We start from the raw sequence: 24,212 nt of genomic DNA, 5'->3' as shown, positions 1-24,212 counted from the left end.
GAGGTGGGGAACAGGATGCTCGGGGTTGGTGAGCTGGCACCCTGGATCAGGACGTGCCATTCTGAGGACTCTGGATTTTACCCTTAGGACAGTTGGGAGCTAATCAAGAAGCGATTTGACCAAACCTGCTTTGAAAACTGCTTCTGATGCTGTGGAGAGGGAATGGGGTGTGAACCTTGTCAGAGATCTAAGAGCGGAAGAACGGATAGGAGGGGAGACTGGAAATTCCTTTTTTTTTTTTTTTATTAATGATAGTCACAGAGAGAGAGAGAGAGAGGCAGAGACACAGGCAGAGGGAGAAGCAGGCTCCATGCACCGGGAGCCCGATGTGGGATTCGATCCCGGGTCTCCAGGATCGCGCCCTGGGCCAAAGGCACGCGCCGAACCGCTGCGCCACCCAGGGATCCCGAGACTGGAAATTCCTATAGAGGCCAAGCAGGTAATGCCAAGGAGCGAACTGAGCTGCTTGTAGGAGAGTGGCAGAAACGCTCTGAGCTGGAAAACTCATCCAAGAAGACAGGTTCTCACCTTTTCTAAAACTAATGTTGCAAAATGGGCATACAGGCCTGGACTAGAAATTGCTCGATATTCTGCTTTTGCAAGAGAAGGCAGAGTCTGCATTTTTAAGTATGACTTCCAGTTTTTAAATATTGGTGACTTTTTTTTTTTTTTATTGTAAATATGACACAGGCCAAAAAAAGGTCTGTCTGTAGGCTAAATGTGCCTTTGGGTTACTCGTCTGCAAGTTCCAGGCATGAAGTAGGGCGGTAGGGATCAAGGAGGCTGAGATTACTGCAATGGTAAAGCGATAGAATCAGTACTACTCAGTGATGGGGGGATCTAGGTTAGCTCCATGGAAAGCTAATTACTCTATTAAAAATGATATATGGCGGGGATCCCTGGGTGCCCCAGCGATTGAGCACCTGCCTTCAGCCCAGGGCGTGATCCTGGAGTTGGGATTGAGTCCCATGTTGGGCTTCCTGCATGGAGCCTGCTTCTCCCTCTGCCTGTGTCTTTGCCCCTCTCTCTCTCACTCTGTGTGTGTGTGTGTCTCTCATGAATAAATAAAATCTTTAAAAAAAAAATATATATATATATAGGACGTCTGAGTGGCTCAGTGGTTTAGCGCCGCCTTCGGCCCAGGGCATAATCCTGGAGACCCGGAATCAAGTCTCACGTCAGGCTCCCTGCACGGAGCCTGCTTCTCCCTCTGCCTGTGTCTCTGCCTCTCTCTCTGTCTCTCATGAATAAATAAATAAAATCTTCAAAAAAAATAAATAAAAATAATACATGACTTCCAGGAATTTTCAGACTTGAGAAAGCTTTTTTTGTGAATTAAAAGTGAAACGAAGGAGCTTTCTTTTTCTTTCTTTTTTTTTTTTAAATTTTTATTTATTTATGATAGTCATACAGAGAGAGAGAGAGAGAGGCAGAGACATAGGCAGAGGGAGAAGCAGGCTCCATGCACCGGGAGCCCAATGTGGGACTTGATACTGGGTCTCGAGGATCGCGCCCTGGGCCAAAGGCAGGCGCCAAACCACTGCGCCACCCAGGGATCCCACGAAGGAGCTTTCTAATGCAAGTTATTTCCAGCTTCCATTTATATAAAAAATACTCTTCGTTCAAACTTTCTCATATTTTCCTACTAAAAGGTTATACTTTTTTTTTTTTTTTTTACAAAGGGGCAATGTTATTGGGATTTCACTGCCTTCTATTTCTACAAATGTATGAGCTTAATATTTTAGCATATACTGTAATCCCAAATTAATGCCACATGATCTTAGCATATTTGCATGAAAGTCAGTCTGCTTTATCAGGAAATTCTAGAACTAAAATTGCAAAAAGTCTCAGTTCTGTAGTAAAAGTTCTCGGAAAAGTTACATCCAAGTCTGGGTTTACATATATTGAAAGCAGTCAGTTAATAAATGTGATAATAACCTACATTAGCCATGTGTCCCCCCTCCCATTTTCTGCTTTGCCTCACCCCAGATGGTCATATCCTGAATCTCTGCCTTATAATTACACTACTTTCCTTTATATATGTTTTTTTGCATCAATTTATAGACCTAGAAAGTATTATTTTTAATTTTTGTGTTTTAGCTTTATAAAAAAGGTATTGAGCTGTATTTATTCTTTGGGGCCTTTTTTTTTTTTACTTAATATTACATCGATAAGATTTATTCACATTATCATATGTCACTGTAGTTCATTGATTTTGACTCCTACATAATAGTTCAATATGTGAATACACCAGTTTATTCATGCTGTCTTTGATTGATAGGCATTTGGGTTTCCAGGTTTTTGCTATTGTTAATAGTGCTACTATTATTCTTTAACATGTGTCCTCTTGTATATAAACAAAGGTTTCTCCTGGGTACATACCAAGAAGTGAAATTGGTAGGTCATAGGGTTATTTTCTGTTCTGGTTTTGTTTGGAGTGGTGGGTTTATAGGTGCAGTTTTCAAAATGACTAATTAGTTAAAAGTCATAACTAATTATAATTAGTTATTTAAAATGACTAAAAATAAAATAAAATAACCAAATGAAAATGGGCCATGCATGGAAAATGAGGAGAGTATGTCATGAACCAAGGATTGTGATTAATCCAATGTTGTGCTTCTGAGGCCCAAATGCAAAAATTGTCAAATACGCAAACCCTCTAATATGAGGGTTCAATAAGTCACATAAGTGTAATGGCCTTACTTAGTACTGCTTGCTGAAGTAATATTTTAAAAGTCAAAAAACCTGAAGATGTTTGTCTTGATCAATCAGTTTGTTTTCAAGATCACTAGGATGCTATTTTCATACAAATAGTAATAGGTCCTAGAGTACCAATGGCAGAAAGCCAAATTCACTCAAGAATCAGTTATTCAAATAATGGATTTTTAAAGCTCATTACACTTACCAATTTGCAAAATTTGGTTTTAAGAAGTAGTCTTTTTATTTCTTATTTAAGTTCAATTTAAGTAACATATATTATTAGTTTCAGGAGTAGAATTTAGTGATTCATCAGTTGCATATAAAACCCCATGCTCATTACATCCTTAATGTCCATATCCCAGTTACTCCATCCCACCACTCACCTGCCCTCCAGCAACCCTCAGTTTGTTTCCTAGAGTTAACTGCCCCTTATGGTTTGCCTCCCTCTGTTTTCATCCTAGAAGTATTCTTCTTAAATATATTCAACAAATATCATAGACATGATTTTTTTTTTTTACTATATTCACGAAAATTACTCTTAACAGCATTTTAAAAAATACTCAAAATTCAAAAGCTAAGGAATGGCTCCTATTGGTCAAGTCAAAAACAATTTGAGCATCAAAAAGAGGTAATCCATGAAATGTATACATATCAACAGTATCTTCAAAGGCAAGCACTCTTTACCCCTTTTCTTTCTTTCTTTCTTTCTTTCTTTCTTTCTTTCTTTCTTTCTTTCTTTCTTTCTTTCTTTTTAAGATTTTATTTATTTATTCATGGGAGACACACAGAGAGAGGCAGAGACGCAGGTAGAGGGAGAAGCAGGCTCCATACAGGGAACCAGATGTGGGACTTGATCCCGGGTCTCCAGGATCAGGCCGTGGGCTGAAGGCAGCGCTAAACCGCTGAGCCACCTGGGCTGCCCTACCCCTTGCTTTTCAAAGAGAATTTCTGAACACAGGATGAGTGAATTTCTATGGAAATTTATATGTACATATAAGTGTGCAAATAATAAATAGAAAAGGGAAGAAAGAAAGGTGGGAGAGGAAGCTGTTTTCTACAGTAGAATGTCAACTAATGAATGCATAGGAATGACAGAAAATCACTATTTTATAATAACAGTGTAATAACTGGATTCATGCAAGAATCATGAATGGATGCTAAAGCCATTAGTGAAATTTGTTCTGAAATGGGATATTTATACCATCTCAAACTATCTCCCCACAAATCATTTACTCATTAGAAATGGAAAAAGAGAGATATCTTTACAATGGCAGACATAACCTTAAAATCACCAATAAGACAAAATGACATCATGTGCCTCCTAATGTTAAGTTCTGAGGACACAATGTCACTTCCATAGTACTCGTGACGAAAGTGAATAACCTGAATTTAATCACAGGCTAACAATAAGACAAAGTTGAATTGGAGGACAGTCTATATAAGTGCTTTCACTCTTTTTTTTTTAAAAGATTTTATTTATTTATTCATGACAGAGGGAGAGAGAGAGACACACACACACACACACACAGGCAGAGGAAGAACAGGCTCCATGCAGGGAGCCTGACGTGGGACTTGATCCTGGGTCTCCAGGATTATACCCCAGGCTGAAGGTGGCACTAAACCGCTGAGCCACTGGGGCTGCCCTGCTTTCACTCTTCAAAAGTATCATAAAAAAACTAAGAAAAGCTAACAAATTTTATCAGATTAAAGGAGACAAAAGAGGCAGGACAAAGAAATGCAACATGTGAACCTGGATTGGATCCTAGATTGGAAAAAAAGATTGTTATAAAGAATAATTATTTATTAGGATAAATGGTAAAATTTAAACATAGACTATACATCAGAATAGAATTGCATCAACATTATATTTTCTGATTTGATCATTTTAGCATGTATATATAAAAGAATGTCCTTAGAAATATATTCTATATCATGTCTGCAATTTACTCTCGGATTGTCCAAAAACAACAAATAATAAGAATTATAGCTGTCTTTGTATCTGGATACCAATCTTTCTCCACTTACAATGGGGTTCCATCCTGATAAACCCATCATGAATTGAAAATATCATTAACTGAAATTGCATTTAATTCACTTAACCTACTGAACATCATAACTTAGCCTACCTTAAACATGCTCAGAACACTACCATTATTAGCCTAGAGTTGGTCAAAATCATATAACAAAGCCTATCTAATAATAAAGTTTTGAATATTTCATGTAATGTATTTAATACTGAAAATGAAAAATCAAATGGCTGTATGAGTGCATAATAGAAGTAAATGTATCTGAGAAAGGAACCTCTCCTCAGGGAAAGAGATGAGAGTCCAGCCAGGGCTCTTCATCTCAGAACAAGGAGGCCAGGGCAAAGGGAGAAGAAGCATGAGGCAAAGACAGAATGCCTAAAAGCCCCATGACTCTGGAATCCTGGCTTTCCAGAACCTTCCTAGACTACCAAACTATCCAGTACAAATCAAGGATATTTTTAAAAGGAAACCATGGTATAAATAAGGAGAAACTATGTGACTTAATAGATTTGTGTAGCTTTAGAAAATTCCACAATTAGTCATTCAGTGAATTGACTAGAATCCTTGGTTGACAGGATGCCTACCCTGCCCAGAGAGACAAAGCCTAATAAGGAGTGACCTAGAGATCCAACCCCGGAGTCCAGGAAGAATGCCCCTTCAATGAAGTTCCCCTGTCTACCCAGAGCAAGCTCTGTAGTCAGAGAAACTGATGGTCAGGGACTTGGAGACCCAGTAATGCCTCCAGCTATGCCTGCAACCCTGCTTTTCATGGATCTGCTGTACTGCTCTGCTGTCACATTGTGCTATAGCAGTGTCTTGCACATAGCAGGAACTCAAGCTCTGAACAAATGAATGAATGAATCCTAAGATTAAAAGGCAGAAGACGAGAACAGCTAGTAAAGGTTAGAACAAAGGAAAAAAGGGCGACGCAAAAAGAGGAACAGGAAGCTACAGCAAAGTGGCAAAGAAGCTACTGTGGCAAATGCGGTAGAATGAGAAGAACTGAGCAGAAAAGAAAGACCACTGTGCATACAAGTAAGTTACGGGAGTTAGGTATAATGACAATAGTTATACCTAACTAATACTATATCTACGGGTGACACAAATTATACCTTATTCCCTTGTTATACCAGTGTAATATAAATTTTAAATTTACAAAATTACAAAAATCTTTTTCTGAAAGGCAAACGTTGATACCAAAATCAGACATTACAAGAAATGGAAACTATACATCAGTATCACTCAGGAGAAGAAAAACAATATCCTTGACAAAGCATCAGCAAACCAAATCAAGCAATTTATGAAAAGGATCATACACCTTGACTAAGTAGGTTTCTCCTAGAAATGCAAGGGTAGTTCAACATTTGAAAAATAAAATTAAAAAACCCCATTTGGTCATCTCAATAGATGCAGAAAAGATATTAAATAAAATTTGACATTCACTCATGATTAAAATTCTCCACAAACCCAGGAACTTCTTCAACCCGATAAAATACATCTACAAAAAAAGCTAACATGATACTTAACTGTGAAAGATAATCCTTTACCCCTGGGGTTTGTCAGGAGCAAAGATCTTTGCTTTCACCTCTCCTTTAAATATAGTACTGGAGTTCCCAGTCAGTGCAATCAGGCAAGCAAAAGAATAAAAGGCATACACACTGGAAACAATTATGCTGAGTAAGATAATCTAGATTTAAAAAAGAGTATATACTGTATGATTCTACTTATATAAGATTCTAGAAAATGCAAATTAAACTGTAGGATCAGTGGTTACTTAAGTAGTGGTTGGAGAAAGGATTCTAAAGGAGCACAGGAAAACAGGATGAGAGAGATATTTATTATCCTCTTTACAGTAGTATTTTCGCAGGTCTGTACACAATACACCCATATCAACTACACACTTTAAATTCATGTCTTATTATCTATTAACTGTACCTCAATAAAGCTGAAAAAAGGAGGACTTGGAAGAAATATCAAGCTAACAGAGTTTTAAGAAGTCAGGGACACGTGGGTGGCTCAGTGGTTGAGTGTCTGCCTTGGGCTCAGGTCATGATTCTGGGGTCCTGGGATCAAGTCCTGCATCAGGCTCCCTGCAGAGAGCCTGCTTCTCCCTCTGCCTATGTCTCTGCCTCTCACATGAATGAATGAATGAATGAATGAATGAATGAATAAATAAATAAATAAATCTTTTTTTAAAGAAGGGTGAAATACATGAATTGTGCTTACCTTTGAAGAGAATATAGATCTCTATGCACACTGAAAAGAGAGCCACAATGTGTGGATAGAAAAGTGTGATGTTAAGGTTGCTGGATTTAGCAGAAATCAAAATAAAGATTCCCAGTTAAATTTGAATTTCAGATAATGAATTATTGTTTAATATAAATGTATCCTAAATACTGCATGCAGCATCTTGTAGTAAAGAAATTTGCTGTTTATTGTTTATCTGAAATTCAAATGTAACCAATCTTGTATTTCATCTGGCCATCCTAGACATTGGCTTATGTATATATACATATAGTGTATGAAATCAAGCCTCTAGAAAAGGCAGCTGCTTGAAGTCTGTGTTTATCCTGACATAGAGGAAGCTGCTGAACTGCTGTACTCTAGACAATGGACATATGTTCAATATCCAGCACAGTACTGTACTTTTTCACAGTAGGTCCTCAGATTTTTTGTTTGTTTGTTTGTTTGTTTGTTTTTTGGCTCTGCAAGCTGAATGAAGATAGAGACTGAATCTAACTCTACTAATTATTTTATCCCCAGAGCCTATTACAATGCCTTGTGCTCAATGGATATATGATTAAGTGAACAACTGCCTCTTATGTTCCAAAAAATGCAGGGTTGACCTTTTAACTCCAGCCCTTGTGACTGGATGTTCAACCTTTTAGGCCCCAGTTCTGATTTCTCAGTGTCTCCCACCTTTTCAGTGTCTCCACTTTTGCCGTAGGTGTCTCGGGTTGCTGTTTTGTTTTCTAGTACCTTGTGTGTGACTGACCTATACTTACACAATGCTTATCATTTTCTTGTTTTTCTCTTTGGAATCTGGGTGACTGCTCTGACACTCAAACCTTCAGCCTTTGGGGGAAATCTCAAAGTCTGAAACGTAACAGCTAGGACTGCTTAATGAAATATTGGGCATGTTCCCTTTAAAGTTAAGGAGATTCAGAGTAGAGCTTCAGTTTTTGGGGAGAAGATCAGGATAAAAGGGAATCTTTTGAATCTTTTTTTTTAAGATTTTATTTATTCATGAAAGACACAGAAAGAGAGTGGCAGAGACATAGACAGGGAGATAAGCAGGCTCTATGCAGGGAGCCCGATGCAGGACTCGATCCTGGAACTCCAGGATCACACCCTGAGCCAAAGGGAGATGCTCAACCTCTGAGCCACCCAGGCATCCCCAAAGGAAATCTTTATATATACTGGTGGTGGGTAGAATTTTATACATTTGGGATTTTTATTATCTGTCCTGTAAATACCTGAAGTACAAAATGCATCCAAACTCTAAATGCATTACTTCCCTCCCATAAAATTAAGAACTTAATATTATTTTCTACAGATTGCTCCCACAAATAAGCAGAGATTATAGAAGTTATTTCTAGGAAGAGAATGATAGTGTGGAGAAAAATGTTTCATGCTTAGAAGATATTAGAATCCAAGAATAATTAGGTATAATGTATGCGTTTAGTATAACGACTTCTCGTTTTGCAGATGAGTATGAGACCCAGGCAGCCTCCCAAGTTCACAGTGCATGACTGAAGCGAATAAAAAAGGTACCACTCAGTAAAATTTAGTTCTCTTATTCTTTTATTTCTATAACCCATTTTCCATAGTTTTTAGGAGTCTGGAGAGGGGTGGGGGTTGCTGGATGCAATAGTAACAAAATCAAGCATTGTGCTACTCTCCTTGACATGCCAACTATTGTTCTTGGGGTTTTTTTACCCTAGTTTCTTGTACCCCCCTTCATAGGTGTGCTTTGGACCGATTCACTCTTCTATGGTTATGTTTTTGTCTTAGGTTAAAAATTAAGTACAGGCTACTGTGGTTTTGAGATGCATCAGATCACTCACTGGGTTTATTTCTGCGCAAAAAGAAATTTTAGGAAGTGGACGGGAGAAGGTGGCAGAGATTTCTAAATGGACAGACAACCTGTCCCTGGCTTTTGCCTTAGATGCAAATGTCTTAGATAGTTTTAAGTTGTCATGAGGGAGATATAACCTAAATGCTTGCAGACAAGCACAGTTGCTTTGGAGGAGGAGAAAGAGGTACGAAGAAAGGGAATATCATGTTTTGTAAATGGGGCGGGGAGTGGGGGGAGTTCTGCAGGAATTCATAAAATGTTAAGTTTCCCCGCAAGATTGATTAGAAAAGCGAATCCTCCTATCAATTGCCAACGCAGATGAGTTCAAGGAAAATGCAAACGAGTAGAGGTACTTACCCGTCTCCTAAGGGAAGATGAGATGGTATGAAGGTAGCTCGTACCGTGCAAAACGTTTGGAGGGCGCCGGCTGAGAGGCGGTCCGCGCACAGCACCCCGCAGCACTTGCTCTGATTGGCGAGGTGACGCCAGCCCCGTCCCTGCAGCTCTGGCTCTGCATCCCGACGTGGCGACTTCACCTGCTGCAGGTGGAGGAGCTGCCCGGGAGAGGGGCGCTGGGGCGCAGCTCCGCAGGAGGAGCCGTGCGGGGTCCGTGCTGCCGCAGGCTTCAGGGCAGCGAGCGTGAAGGGCTCTTGCGCAGCACAGCTTCGGGGGCCTTTCTGACGCACGGCGGAGCGGAAGGACACCGGCACACAGCCGCGGGGCAGGCGCGCGATTCGGGGCAGCGTCGCCCGGTTGGGGCGGGACGGCGGGGAGCGAGAGGAGCCGGCTCGGCCGGCGCCCGGGCAGCGCGTGCAATGCTTCCTCCCGGCCGCCAGGGGCCGCTCCCGCCCGCCGCCGCCCCCGCCCCCCGCCGCCCCGCCCCGCCCCCCGCCGCCGCGCCGCCGCCGCCGCCGCCGCCGCCGCGGGTGGGAGCGCGAGAGCCCGGCCGCGCGCGTGCGCCGTGCGTGCCTCGGTGCAGCCCGTCTGCGTGCGCGAGTGGGAGGCGGCAGGCTCGGCGTCTGGCCTTCTCCGCCGCCGGCCCCCGCGCGACGCCCCCAGCCATGAACCGGTTTGGTACCCGGTTGGTGGGAGCTGCGGCCACCCCGCCGCCGCCGCCGCCGCCTAAAGCCCGCAGCAATGAAAACCTGGACAAAATCGATATGTCGCTGGGTACGGAGCCGAGTGGGACCGAGCTGGGGGGGAGCGCCGCGGGCCGTGGGGGCAGGGGCGGTTGGCGGCGGGGGCGCGTGGGGGCCCGCGGGGCCCGGGGGGCGGGGCGGGGCGGCGGCCGGGGGCGGGGGCGTCCCCTCCTCCCCTCACCCCCCCCCCCCCCCCGCGGGCCGCCCCGGCTCTTTGTGAGGCGCAGGCGGCGGCTCCGCTCCCAGCGTGGTCGCCGGGGCGTGTGTGGAGGCCCCGGGACCCGACGTCGGCGAAGCGGCAGAGGCCGACGCGCGTCCGCGGGACGCCGGGCGGGGACCCCGTGAGGTCGGGACGGCGCGGCTCCCTTTACGCCCCGCGGCCGCCGGAAAGCCCGTGGCTTGGGCGTCGCGATGCGGGTCGCGGCCCTCAGAGGCGGCCCTGCGCGCGCTGCGGCCCGTCGTGCCTCGCGCCCGTGTTGGAGGAGCCCGACGGGCGCCCGCGGAGCCTCGCGTGTGCGCGGCTCCCCCGCCAAGGGGTCAGTCAAGGGTCAAGGACTCCCGGGGCCGCGCACTGAGCAGATGCTCAGGACCAAGGCGTCGGGCCTCCAGCCTGTCTCCCTGCTGCTGCTGCTGCTGGCGGCGGCGGCCCGGGTGGCCCAGCGGTTAGCGCCGCCTTCGGCCCGGGGCAGGACCCTGGAGACCCGGGATCGGGTCCCGCGTCGGGCTCCCCGCACGGAGCCTGCCGCTCCCTCGGCCTGTGTCTCTGCCTCTCTCTCTGTGTCTCTCACGAATAAATAAAATCTTAGAAAAACAAAAACAAACAAAAAAACCCCACCAGGGAGTCTCCTTAGCTAAGGCGAAGGAGACTAAGAAGGAACGTGCGCTGAGCGCTGACTGGCAGGCTCCAAGCCGGTACGTGTGCCGCCGCGGCCCCGCCGCCGGTGACTGCGGTCCGCGCTCCTCGCGATCAGAGCCTGGAATCCCGAGCCACACTGCCCTCAGGTCGGGTCCTTTGCCCCTTACTGGCCGCGTGGTCACAGGCGAATTATTTCTCAGCGCTTCGTGACCCACAGTCACAGCGCTCGCCTGCCTCGGACAGGTGCTGCCGTGAGTCCACAGGGTGCATAGCTGCGTAGGAAAGCGCCCGGTAGACCTAGAAAGAAGCATCGTATTTCCATGAGCACATTATAGAAGCTGTGGCGGTGGTTCCTGTTGTACAAAACCTGGGACGGAGAGAAAGAACTTGGCCCAAATCATACAAGTAAAAAAAAAAAAAAAAAAAAAAACCAAACCTGTAGGTGTTGCCGGAAGTGTTAAACGTGTATTAATCATAGCCAAGACCTTTCTTAAGTTTCTAGGGTTTTTTCTATGTATTTTGTTTGGTGGTTAGGATGTTCAAGTGAAGAAAAGCGAGGGATAAATCTCTTTGAAGGCAGAAACGAAATGCTATGGTAGTTAAGATAGACCCTGTTTTCTTTTCTCTCCTCGGAAAATATACAGCATTCTTTGAGGTTCCTTTTTTTTTTTTTTTTTTTTTAGGATTTACAGAAATGGGAAGAAGAAGTGGTACCTATTTTTTTCCCTGTTTTTTTTTTTTTAGTAGTCTCTACACCCGACCTGCAGCTTGAACTTATAATCAACCGTGAGATGGAGAGTCTTAACGCTCTTCCCACTGAGTCAGCCTGGCACCCTAAGATGTCTATTTTAAACAATTATTACGCTTTGTGAATAGTCCGTTTTATCAGGTCTCCAGAGGTTTAGAATCTGATTTTTAAGTTCTGACAGTATGATTTATATGAATGTTGATATAGAATATCTACCAGTTATGAAGATCTGGTCTCATTGTGGCTCAGTTTCTTTTTCCTTTTTTTTTTTTTTTTTTTTTTTATTTTAGCCATCTGACAGGTGTGACGTGACTCAGTTTCTTAATTTGAAAATGGGCATTATACTGTCTTACAGAATTGTTGTGAGAATTAAATGAACACTTGTGAGAACAAGGCTTCTCAGTTACTACTGTTTATATTACCATATATATACCCCTAATGTCATGGAAGAAACTTTTTCATAAAAGTAGCTCATCGTAATGGAATTTTTTTTTCCAATTTACATACCCTACCTCACTGAGTAGGAGAAAGCCATTTTCTTCTTTTAGATTGGAAAAATCCACAGCTGATCATTTAACTTGAGGATTTAGATAATAACACATTTAAAAATAAAGCAGATTTATATTTTATATGCTTTGCTACTTTTAATTTTGTTATGGTTATTCCTTATAATGCTTTATTTTAAAATTGACCTGGTTAGTCAAAATTACAGTCTTTTTTTTTAATGGTCCCCAGAAAATTTATTTTTTTGTGTACTCTCATGGCTCTGAGATTTCAGACTTCTGGTGAAGAATAAGAAAAAAAATGTTAAAGTAGTGTTTTTTTTTTTTTTTTAAAGATTTTATTTATTTATTTATGGCACACACACAGAGGCAGAGACACAGGCAGAGGGAGAAGCAGGCTCCATGCAGGGAGCCCGACTGGGACTCGATCCCAGGTCCCCAGGATCAGGCCCTGAGCCACCTGGGCTGCCCCAAAAGTAGTGTTTCAAGAGTGTTCAAAAATATTCCCTTTCTGCCCCCCTGAGAATTTAACATGTTCATGTATCTGATTTCATGAAATATTTTTATTTAAAGGCAAATGTTTTTGAGTGTCTTTGAATTGGATGAATTTATGTATAGTTGAAGGACTGACCTCAAGAAGATAAAGTACTTTGGGGATATTTGAATTATTTTAATGAGTATTTGTGATTAAGAGTCTTAAAATTACCGATGGGTTAGGTAGAGTAGTAATATGTAAGGAAAGATTCCTATAATATATAATTCTCTCTTTTATTTCAGAAAAGACTAATTATATTAATATAGTTAGATTCTTGTGTTTAGAGCAATTTGGAAAAAATAATTGAAGTTAATTAGTTTTGTGAGATTTTATTAAGTTGACCAGTTTATTTGCTTTATCAATCATCAAAATTAATATTGAAGTTGGGATGTGGACAAAGTATTTGGCTATTTCTTAGGTGAATATTTTTTGGCTTCTAGTAATCTTCTTTTGACATTTGTAAATAGAAATCTGGGATAGGTTTAGTTTCCTGATTTTCACATTGTTGTGCTGTGGTATTAGGGCAATGCGATGTTTGTAAATTACTTTGGGAGAGTTTAAAAGTGTTGAAAACAATGAGTGTAGAAGGCAAAAAGTAAGGTAGCTCTGAATATTCTGCTAGAAAAGTGAAGAACCCAATTATTTTCTTTTTATGCTATACCTTTCTTATGTGCTTTTTATTTCATAGCTGCTATTTATTTGTTTCCATCAATGATTTTAAACTTACCTGAGAATAAGGACCATACTCTACTTTTGTTTGTTTTCATTACAGCATAACCTGCCACATACATTCATTGCACACAGCATATGCTCAGTAAATATTTGCCGAATTGAAATAAACTTCTTTAGAAATGTACTCTTTTAGTTGAATGATTTATTATTATTATTATTTTTTTTTTTTTACTGCCTATGATTTCATTGGAAGGTGGTCATCTTTAAAAACTGGACTTCTGTGATTATGGAAAGTAGATATGAGTAATTTTTGTAAATAGGCTTTTGCTTATTTATATGCTTTAAAGAAATATGGTGGATAACAAATAGAAATCTTCATTAATTGGTAGATTTGCTTTGAGCTCTTGATTTGAACTTTTCCTATAAAACCTTTCTTTAATGCTGAAAGTATATTGGCTGATTTGAATTTTTATCTTCTTATTATCCTGTTACGAAAGTGCTTTCAAAATAGCAAAGAAGTTAGGGATGTAAGAAATCTGTCAACTAGAAAATGAGGCTGAGTAATTAATTGAGTTATTAAGTTAAAATGAGTTAAGTTATATGTTAAGTTAATCATCACATTTTGTATATCACAGATGATATCATCAAATTGAATAGAAAGGAAGGAAAGAAGCAGAATTTTCCGAGACTAAATAGAAAACTCCAGCAAAGCAGTGCCCGGCAATTCAGGATGAGAGTGCGATGGGGAATCCAACAGAATTCTGGTAATTTTTACAAGTAAACTTAAGAAAGAGCTATTATTTGTAGATTCATAGTATGCTATGTTTAGTACATACTTAAAATATGGAAGAAATATATTAGTACCCTTTGTGATTTGTATTTTCTCAGATTTTTGTTTAATCTTGAAATCTGGTAAGCATTTTCAGTTGCTTTAATTAGGTGATAACCTTGTTTTTTAAAAACATTAAGTCATTTTTAAAGTACCTTCTGTATGTAAATAGCATAAATTATATTTAGGGCTACAGTATTGTAAGGGATTTTACAAAGCAGAGGTTTTATCTCCTTTCCAGTTAGGTATTTAATAGTCTGTTTGGTGGATAATTACATAACTCCCACATGCATAAAATATATTCAATGAAAGTGCATACCACTTTACAAGACAACTCCTTTATTGGAGATAACTATTTACTAGAAAGTTTTCTTAATTGAAATTAAATTGTGCCTACCTGTTAACTCTGCAGAGTTACAGGAAGCAAACTCTCTTTTCTATATGAGAACTTTTTAAATATGTGAGACTATTCTGCATGGAAAATACTTCCAGGCTCTTTGTGTTATCATCTAGGGCTCTTAAGGATCTGTTAAATCCTCTAAAGGTAACACTCAGAATTGAGTGCCTTAGATGTGATATAATAATCTTGAAACTCTACATATACAGGTATTTTTTGGCACTTTGTGGAAGCTTATTGATTTATAACCATGTTATTCCAAAATGGATTTAAGGTGGTTACTGAACCCTATTAATTGTATATGACTCATTAATTTTTTTAGCAGTTATATCAGTGTTTTAGAATGAACCTTTGTGGGGATCCCTGGGTGGCTCAGTGGTTTGGCGCCTGCCTTTGGCCCAGGGCGCGATCCTGGAGTCCTGGGATCGAGTCCCACGTCGGGCTCCCGGCATGGAGCCTGCTTCTCCCTCCTGTGTCTCTGCTTCTCTCCCTCCCTCTCTCTCTCTCTCTCTCTCTCTCTCTCTAATAAATAGATAAATCTTTAAAAAAATATATTAAAAAAAAAAAGAATGAACCTTTGTTCAAATTAAAAAACTAGATCTTTTTTACACATGTAAAAAATGTTTGGTGACTTTTATTCTGTATGTTAAAAAACGTAAAAAATAATTACCAGTGGGTTGCATGATTATAATTAGTTCTATATATATAATAATTAATGTGCCTTCATACTCTCTAAACATATCTGTAACTGAGGTTAGACTCTACAAAGAATTTTATTCTTCTCTAATAATTTTCATTTCTATTTTTTTTAAAGATTTATTTATTTGTTTTAGAAAGAGTGTGCATGTGGGAGTAGGGGGAGGGACAGCGGGAAGAATCCCAGGCCAACTCCCTGCTGAGCACAGACTGGAAGCCTCACCAGGGATTTCACCCAGGGCTCAACTCCACGACCCCTGAGATCACGACCTGAGCTGAAACCAAGAATTGGACACTCAACCGAGTCACCCATGCACCCCTTCTAATAATACCTTAAACAGTGGAACCCAAGCAAGTAAATTTTGTGACAGATATTTACCTATAGCAAATGAATATTTAATTCCATTGATTTATATTTTAAAATTTCTATAGATGTTATTCAGCATATCACATTTTAAACATTTGCTTTAATTTCAGAGTTCACAGAAGCCGGAAATGTATTTGTTTATGCTAGTTCTATGTTAAATACATGATAAATGCCCTGAACTGACTAGGTTTTTAGAGATGTGATCTTTTACTTCAAGGAATTTCTAGTAACAGAGATAAGACAGAAAACATGGAGTTGAGAAATGTCATGAAAGAAATTCCAGTAGTACCAAAGGACTTTAGATAGATTTTGTGCTAAGAAAATCAGTGGTTTAATGGATAAGGTGAAATAGGATCTGGTCCATGAAGGACCAAAAAAGCTTTCTTTTTATGGGGTTTATCATCTGAGCTTTAAGATAAATGATACCTAGGGGCAGCTTAGGATCTTATAAGATTGAACTTGTACTTGTTCTCCAGTTACATGTGACAGAGCCTAAAATAGAACATCTGCTTCTGTCACTGAATGTTCAGAGAAATAGAAGATTGTCTCAAACTCTGATTGGCTAGAAGTTCAGATTTCCACATTGTAATGTCAGTGAGAATGTTAGTTTGAGGTAAGAGAACACGTAAGATAGAGAGTTCTTGGCAGACTCTCAATAAATTATTTTTATTTATTTTTAAGATTTTATTTTTTTAAGTAATCTTTGCACCACTTTGAGGCTTGAGATCAAGAGTGGCATCTTCTACTGATTGAGCTAGCCAGGTGCCCCCTAATCAAATATTTTTGATGGCTGAACAATTAAGTGAATAAAGTCTTGCTAATTCTCTGCCCAAAATATGATTTAGTCACTCATTAAATATTTCTATAAACAATCTAAATATTCTTAAGTGGTAGAATAGTATACAGCATCAGTTCTTGAAGTGTTGTCTGGGGGTCTTGGGGAATCCCCAACACTCAAGTCCACAAGGTCAAAATTACTTTTACAGGGCAGCCCCGGTGGCACAGCAGTTTAGCTCTGCTTGCAGTCCAGGATGTGATCCTGGAGACCCGGGATCGAGTCCCACATCCGGCTCCCTGCATGGAGCCTGCTTCTCCCTCTGCCGGTGTCTCTGCCCCCCCCCCCCCCCCCCCCCCGCCGTGTGTTTCTCTATGAATAAATAAATAAAATCTTAAAAAAATTACTTTTATAATAATACTAAGGCATTACCTATATTTTCACTATTAGCCTCTCACAAATGTACAGTGGAAGCTTTCTAGAATCTGCCTGATGTGTGGTAATTAAATTGTGGTAACATATGAGAATTTAGCTGTCTTCTATTAAAGCAGATACCAAAGAGATTTGCAAAATACAGAACAGTGTTGTTGTTCTTTTAAATATTTTTGGGCTTTTTTAGGGAAAATAATTGTTATTTTTTATTAAAAATATGTTATTTGCCCTGTTGTGGGTTTATTATTGTTGTTGTTTTTTTTTTTTTTTAAAGATTTTATTTATTTATTAATGAGAGAGAGAGACAGACAGACAGAAAGAGAGAGAGAGAAAGGCAGAGACACAGGCAGAGGGAGAAGCAGGCTCCATGCACCAGGAGCCAGACGTGGGATTCGATCCCGGATCTCCAGGATCGTGCCCTGGGCCAAGGGCAGGCGCCAAACCGCTGCGCCACCCAGGGATCCCTATTATTGTTTTAATGAAATAGTTTTTAAATGTTTTATTCTTCATTTCTAGTATGATAATATCCATAAACAAACGTACAGAAACAAAAATCCTGGAGTTCTCAATAATTAGGAATATAAAGAGGTCCTGAGGCCAAAAAGTTGGAGAATGATGTTTTTTTTAAAGATAGAAAAGAAAGAAAAAATAAAATAAAATAAAGATAGAAAAGAGGGCAGCCCTGGTGGCTCAGTGGTTTAGCGCCACCTTCAGCCCAGGGTGTGATCCCGGGCATCGAGTCCCATGTCAGGCTCCCTGCATGGAGCCTGCTTCTCCCTCTGCCTGTGTCTCTTCCTCTCTGTGTGTGTGTCTCTCATGAATAAATAAATAAAATCTCCAAAAAAAAAAAAAAAGTAGAAGAGACGGGAATATTTGTATATTACTTTGGAAAGGAGCCAGTGATCTGATTGCATTCACTTTGTGATTCAACATTTTCCCAAAACCCCTCAAATCGTGTAAGTGATCAGACTCCCAAAATTACTGAGGCAAGTCGATAAGTATATGAAATTCACAAAGGGATTGGGCTAAGATTTCAAACTAAGATGAAAATTCTCATCTTTAGTCTTAACTGTTGTCAACCTTGGTCACACCTGTGGAGCTTTTATAAAGCTAGACTGATGATCTGGCTGCACTCTTTTTCTACGGAAGCAGAATTTGCAGAAATTAGGCCTAGGGATTTTTTTAAGCTCCATATGTGGTTCTGATACATGGCTAGGGTTAAACTACTGCTCTAGTACAGCTGAAAATGTGTAAGTTTTTTCATAGAGGTAGTAGTTGAAGTAATGAGAATGAAGATACTGTGGAAAGACAGAAGAGAACTTTCTAGAGGGGCTGAAATGGATGAAAACTAATAAAAGATGACACATCTGGTTGGCTGAGTCCATAGAGCATGCAACTCTTGATGTAAGGGTTATAAGCAGAAGCTTCACATTGGATATAGAGCTTACTTAAAAAAAAAAAACACAAGATGAGGATTGGGTGTTATATGTTGGCAAATAGAATTTAAATAATTTTTAAAAAGATTTTATTTATTTACTCATAAACACAGAGAGAAGGGCAGAGACACAGACAGAGGGAGAAGCTCCATGCAGGGAGCCCGATGTGGGACTCGATCCCGGGTCTCCATGATCACACCCCAGGCTGCAGGCGGCACCAAACCGCTGCGCCACCAGGACTGCCCTAAATTTTTTAAAAGCTAAGAACTTACTGCATTAGGTGATGTCTTTAGTACCCCTTTATAATGCTTTTTAGAATATAAGGCACTTATAGAAGACCAGAATAGAGAGAATTGGAATAGTATGTATAGTTCTTTCCTTACGAAATGTGACAGTGAAAGGGTGAAAAATAGAAGCATTGCTAAAATTGAGGTACAGCTGGTAAAGTTTGTTCAAAGGTACAGAGGGAGGGAGGGGGAATGGATGATGTAAGCTTGCTAGAAAGTAGAGAAGCCACTTATAGAAATAAAAGTGGATGGGGGATCCCTGGGTGGCGCAGCGGTTTGGCGCCTGCCTTTGGCCCAGGGCGCGATCCTGGAGACCTGGGATCGAATCCCATGTCGGGCTCCCGGTGCATGGAGCCTGCTTCTCCCTCTGCCTGTGTCTCTGCCTCTCTCTCTCTCTCTGTGTGACTATCATAAATAAAAAAAATAAAAAAAAAATTAAAAAAAGTGGAAAGGATAATGAGTATGGGAACAATGACCTAGCAGTCAGTAGACACTTAGGAATAGAATTTTGTCTTATGCTTTTTTTAATTCTTTTAAACAGTTTTATTTTTGTTAATGAGACTTCTCTCATGAGTCTTTCTCATCCAAGCTTAAAACTTTGGTATAATGATTCCTCCTCTTTCTTTCTTTCTTTTTTTCTTTTTTTCTTTTTTTCTTTCTTTCTTATTTATTTATTTATTTATTTATTTATTTATATTCCTCCTCTCTCTAATCTTTCTCTTTGCTAATTTATTCATTCATTTGGAATACTTTCAAATTTCTTTGTTCCACTCCCTGTCCTTTATCATGCCATGTTTGAGTACCAAAGTAACATCTGAAATGGCCTCACTGCCTTTTTTCTCCCTCTTCCATTCAGTCTAAGATACAGCTTCTAGACTGATGTAACTGATCATGAATTCTGTAACTCCTCATTCCTTGTCAAGTGTATTCTTTATTCCTATATAAAGTCTTCTGATTTGAGGCTACCACATCCATTTACTACTTATTCTTTTCCCTAGACTGTGTCTCAATATGCAGTGGTTACCCATGTCTTTGTACTTGTAAGTTTATGTCTATCTCCCTAATCAGATTTTGTCTGTTTTACAATGCCTAGCTGAAAGCCCACTTTTTCTGTAATATTTTTTTTCTCTTTGGAAGTGTATCCTAGATTACATTTTTTACCTTTTATTCTTAATTTTTATATTACAGCTTGTAAAGTGTTCCAATTTTTGGAACCACACAAACTTGAGCACTTAGATTGATGGCTCTGCTATTTTCTAACTGACATTTGGGTAGTTATTGTTCCTCACCTCACTTTGCTCACCTGCTAAGATGTTAGCATCAACCCCATCAAATTCTCATTTAAAGTACTTAGCAAAGTATGTTAACAGAGATAGTGGTATCTATTTCATATTCATTACAAATAAAAATAGCAAGTAGTTGTGGATTTAGTTTAAATATACAGGTTCCCCTAATCTTTATTTGGTTGTAATTGTAGAAGGAAATCACACACAGAACAATAATTTGGTTTCTGGGGGTACCTGGCTGGCTCATTCAGAAGAGTATATGGCTCTTGATCTTGAGATGTCATGAGTTTGAGCCCCACATTGGATGTAGAGATTACTTAAGTAAATAAAACTTTAAAAAACCCAATAATTTTCACAATTTAAAAAGTTGTGTCTATTGCTTTTTCCCCAGATTATAAAAGTAATCAGTACTGTAGGACTGAGGCAGAGTACCCAAGAAAGGAACAAATCTGGAAGGACTCCCTATGACATGGATTTGCCATTCTGATGGAACTCAGTAGGAAGCTATCTATAGGGGTGATGCAACTTAGATTCAATGGATGATGAGTGACGCCTAATACTACATCTGGACAGATGCATAGGGCCCAGATTTAAGGGATCACTCACACTCAGATTTTGCGCCCTTGATGCTTTTCTTGCTTTACCAATCTCAGCTTGCAGGGGAGGGAATGAGTACCAGTAGGTGTTCTGTGCCGCAGAATAAATCTTGAGGTGTACACTGGAACCTGAAAGTAAAAATCCTTTCTCGGGGTCTCTCCAGTGCCCTCTACTTAGCTTAACATTGTGCCAGCTAGTAAGAGAAATGTTCCTGTAACAAACAGGGCAGTAAAGAGTGAATTGGGAACTGAAAGGCAGTAAATTAGTAAATGGTTCAACCATTATAACAAGTTTTCCTGTCTTGTTGGGCTCTGTTCTCAAAATAGGTTCATTACACAAAAGCATTCTGGAGTTAGTAAGTTTGGGAAAACATATAGTACTATCCATAACTTAGAAATTCATCACACACATTTGTTCTAAGAAATCCTATAGTAAAGAAAACTATTTTAACTTTTTTAGTTTGGCCATGAAACTTTTCTGTTAGAAGACCTGTTACCATATTGCAGGTGTGTAGTATTATATAGGATACCATTCTAAAGACATTCTCTCCAAAATTAGAATTCCAAATTAAAAAGGCCCAATATCACAATTGTCACCTAGTAAGGTTCTGTGGAATTTGTGGCCATTGCATTAAGAAATAGAAGAATTTGAGGTGCAGGTTTTGGAAAGAAGACAGTTATTGCTCAGTAATCCCAAGAAAATAATTCATTTTTTCCCCCAGGAAAATAATTTGAAAGACTTAATGGAAGTAAAAAGTAAGTTTAGAAAAAATAAATAAACAAACAAACAAATAAATAAATAAATGAAAAGTAAGTTTAGTGAGATGGCTGATTAAAACGTATCAATCAGGGCAGCCCGGATGGCTCAGCAGTTTAGCGCCGCCTTCAGCCCAGGGCCTGATCCTGGAGACCGGGGATCGAGTCCCACGTCAGGCTCCCTGTGTCTCATGAGTAAATAAAACCTTTTTTTTTTTTTTTAAAGGTATTAATTAAAAATCTCAATAGCTTTTGATAATCCCAGGAATGAAATATGAAAATAATTATTGAAAAGGAATCTTTTTTTGTGATTCCTTTTTTGTGACAACTAAATCTAAAAATACGTAATAAACTTAACAAGAAATGTGTAAGACTTACGTGAGGAAAAGTTTAAAGCTTTTCTGAGTCAGTTTAGTGGCAAGCCTCGAATAGGTGGAAAGAAATACTGTGTTCACGAATATTGTAAAGATGTCAGTTCTTGAAAAATTAATTATAAATTTAATATTCTTTCAAAGCATCAAGGGATATTAAAACTTGACCTCAGGAAACCTACTTATGAACATGACAGTTCATGAATGGAAAAATAGCAATAGCCAAAAACACATGGAAAATGTCCATTCTCATCAGTAAACTATCGAATAAGTTTTTTTTTCCAAAAATCTAAGTGATAAAGATTAAAAAGAATATTCAGCATTGTCAGTGATAGAGGCACAGTGGCACCCTTTTGTTCCTGGGAATATGAATAAGTATGGTCATTCTAGAGGAGATTTTTTATAGTACAGCATTTCAATTTCTGGAAATTTGTATCTTGAAGGAATAATCATGGAAGTGAAAATAGCTCTAGAGATCTAGAGAAATGTAAATTTGACTTGCTATTTACTCTAGGTTAAACATATGTTCATATATATATATTAAAGATGTTTATATTAAAGATGTGTCATGAGATGAGATGAGATCATGAGATGTTTATATTAAAGATGTCTCATGAGAGACAGAGAGAGAGGCAGAGACACAGGCAGAGAGAGAAGCAGGCTACATGCAGGGAGCCCGACGTGGGACTCGATCCTGGGACTCTAGAATCACGCCCTGGGCTGAAGGCAGATGCTCAACCGCTGAGCCACCCAGAGATCCCTATTTTAAAGATAGGTAGGTAGGTAGGTAGGTAGGTAGGTAGGTAGATAGATAGATAGATAGATAGATAGATAGATAGATAGATTTATTTATTTATTTATTTATTTATTTATTTATTTATTTATTTATTTATTTATGAGAGACACAGAGAGAGAGAGGCAGAGACACAGGCAGAGGGAGAAGCAGGCTCCTTGCAGAGAGTCTGATATGGGACTCGATCCCGTATCTCCAGGATCATGCTCTGGGCCAAAGGCAGGCGCCAAACCGCTGAGCCCCCCAGGGATCCCCTCTTAAATTGTTTTTAGTGCATTTTACAAATACTTTGCAACTCTGTAAAATCAGAAGTAAATTTATATATACTTGGTAGTTTTTAATTGTCCAGTAGAAAAGATAACCCTGAAGATTCCCCCTGTAAGACATTTACCAATTTTATGTCTAAAACAGCTATTATTTAAACTTTGTTTTTTTTCTGTCACTGAATATAAAATCCAGGTTTTTGAAATTCCTTTGGAACTATTGGTTTCCCAGCTATGCTCTTATTAATGAGTTAAATAAAAGTTTAACACACACACACACACAAAATGTTACTTATAATAGTTTAACATTAGAAGTAAGTGAGGATGATCATTTTGAGATTGGTTGGATCAAGTATGGCACATTAAAAAATAATACAATGGGGGGGGGGGGCAGCCCAGGTGGCTCAGTGGTTTAGTGCCTGCCTTCGGCCCAGGGCCTGATTCTGGAGACCTGGGATCGAGTCCCATGTCAGGCTCCCTGCATGGAGCCTGCTTCTCCCTCTGCCTGTGTATCTGCTGCCCCCCACCTCCGTGTCTCTCATGAATGAATGAATGAATGAATGAATGAATGAATGAATAAATAAATAAATAAATAAATATTTTTAAAAAAATGAAAAAATAAAAAATAATACAATGGATGGTGGCACCTGGCTGGCTCAGTGGATAGAGCATCTGACTCTTGATCTCAGGGTTGTGAGTTCAAGCCCCTTGTTGGGCATGGAGCCTACTTGAAAAAAAATAATGCAATGAAATAATACAATGAAAGAATATTAAAGACATGGGACAATACAATACAGCATTAATGCACACTACAGAATAGTACATAGATTATGAAACATGGGGGCAGCCTGGGTGGCTCAGCTGCTTAGTGCCGCCTTTGGCACAGGGTATGATCTTGGAGACCCAAGATCGAGTCCCACATCGGGCTCCCTGCATGGAGCCTGCTTCTCCCTCTGCCTGGGTCTCTGCCTCTCTCTCTCTCTCTGTGTGACTATCATAAAAAAAAAAAAAATTAATAATTAAAAAAATTTTTTTATTTATTCATGAGACACACACAAAGAGAGAGGCAGAGACCCAGGCAGAGGGAGAAGCAGGCTCCATGCACCGGGGCCTGACGTGGGATTCAATCCCGGGTCTCCAGGATCGCGCCCTGGGCCAAAGGCAGGCACAAAACCGCTGCGCCACCCAGGGATCCCTGAATAAATAAAATCTTTAAAAAAAAAAAAAAAAGATTATGAAATATGGTTGCCAGGGTGATTGATTCAGTGTACCTTCTAGGCACTTGGTGCTACAAAATTGTGAATTACCTCTGTGATAGTCTTTTGAATTGCTTAAAAATAGTTCAGACTAAAAATATATCCTTTTAAAATGTGTAGGAGTAAAAGAAAGACCTGCAAGAGATAGAATGTTAGTGATTATCCCAAGATGATGGGATAATGGGTGACTTTTTTCATTTGGACTTCATATGTTTCTAAGATTTCTGCAGTGAACATATTTGTTGTTTCATGATTAGAAAATATTTTAAAAATACGGGCGCCTGGGTTAGCGTCTGCCTTCAGCTCAGGTCATCATCCTAGAGTCCTGGGATAGAACTCCATGTCTGGCTCCCTGCTCAGGGGGAAGCTTGCTTCTCCCTCTCCCTCTGCCTGCTGCTCCCCCTGCTTGTGTAT

The 24,212-nt window shown here is 40.0% G+C and overlaps 2 protein-coding genes across 23 annotated transcripts in view; one reads left to right on the top strand and one right to left on the bottom strand.

The window, feature by feature from the left end:
• RUBCN (rubicon autophagy regulator) overlaps positions 1-9,651 on the bottom strand; it is a 67,455-nt gene extending 57,804 nt beyond the window's left edge. For 8 of the 22 annotated variants that reach the window (XM_025990242.2, XM_072724788.1, XM_072724533.1 and 5 more), the window contains exon 1: positions 9,163-9,617. The gene's annotated coding sequence lies outside the window, so the exon portion shown is untranslated. Of the gene's footprint in view, positions 1-9,162 lie in introns of all 22 variants that reach the window. The other 14 variants (XM_072724912.1, XM_072725180.1, XM_072725287.1 and 11 more) reach the window with 9 other exon arrangements.
• Positions 9,652-9,693: 42 nt separating this feature from the next.
• FYTTD1 (forty-two-three domain containing 1) overlaps positions 9,694-24,212 on the top strand; it is a 30,422-nt gene continuing 15,903 nt past the window's right edge. Inside the window, exons 1-2 of the mRNA XM_072729043.1 lie at positions 9,694-9,975; positions 13,894-14,022. Coding sequence (XP_072585144.1) covers positions 9,867-9,975; positions 13,894-14,022 — 238 coding nt within the window. The 5' untranslated portion in view covers positions 9,694-9,866. The remainder of the gene's footprint in view (positions 9,976-13,893; positions 14,023-24,212) is intronic.

The sequence above is a fragment of the Vulpes vulpes genome, chromosome 1 (genome assembly GCF_048418805.1).
Source record: "Vulpes vulpes isolate BD-2025 chromosome 1, VulVul3, whole genome shotgun sequence".
NCBI classification, from domain to species: Eukaryota; Metazoa; Chordata; class Mammalia; order Carnivora; family Canidae; genus Vulpes; species Vulpes vulpes.
The sequence above is the reverse complement of the archived record's forward strand: the minus strand, read 5'-3'. Positions and strand labels throughout refer to the sequence as shown.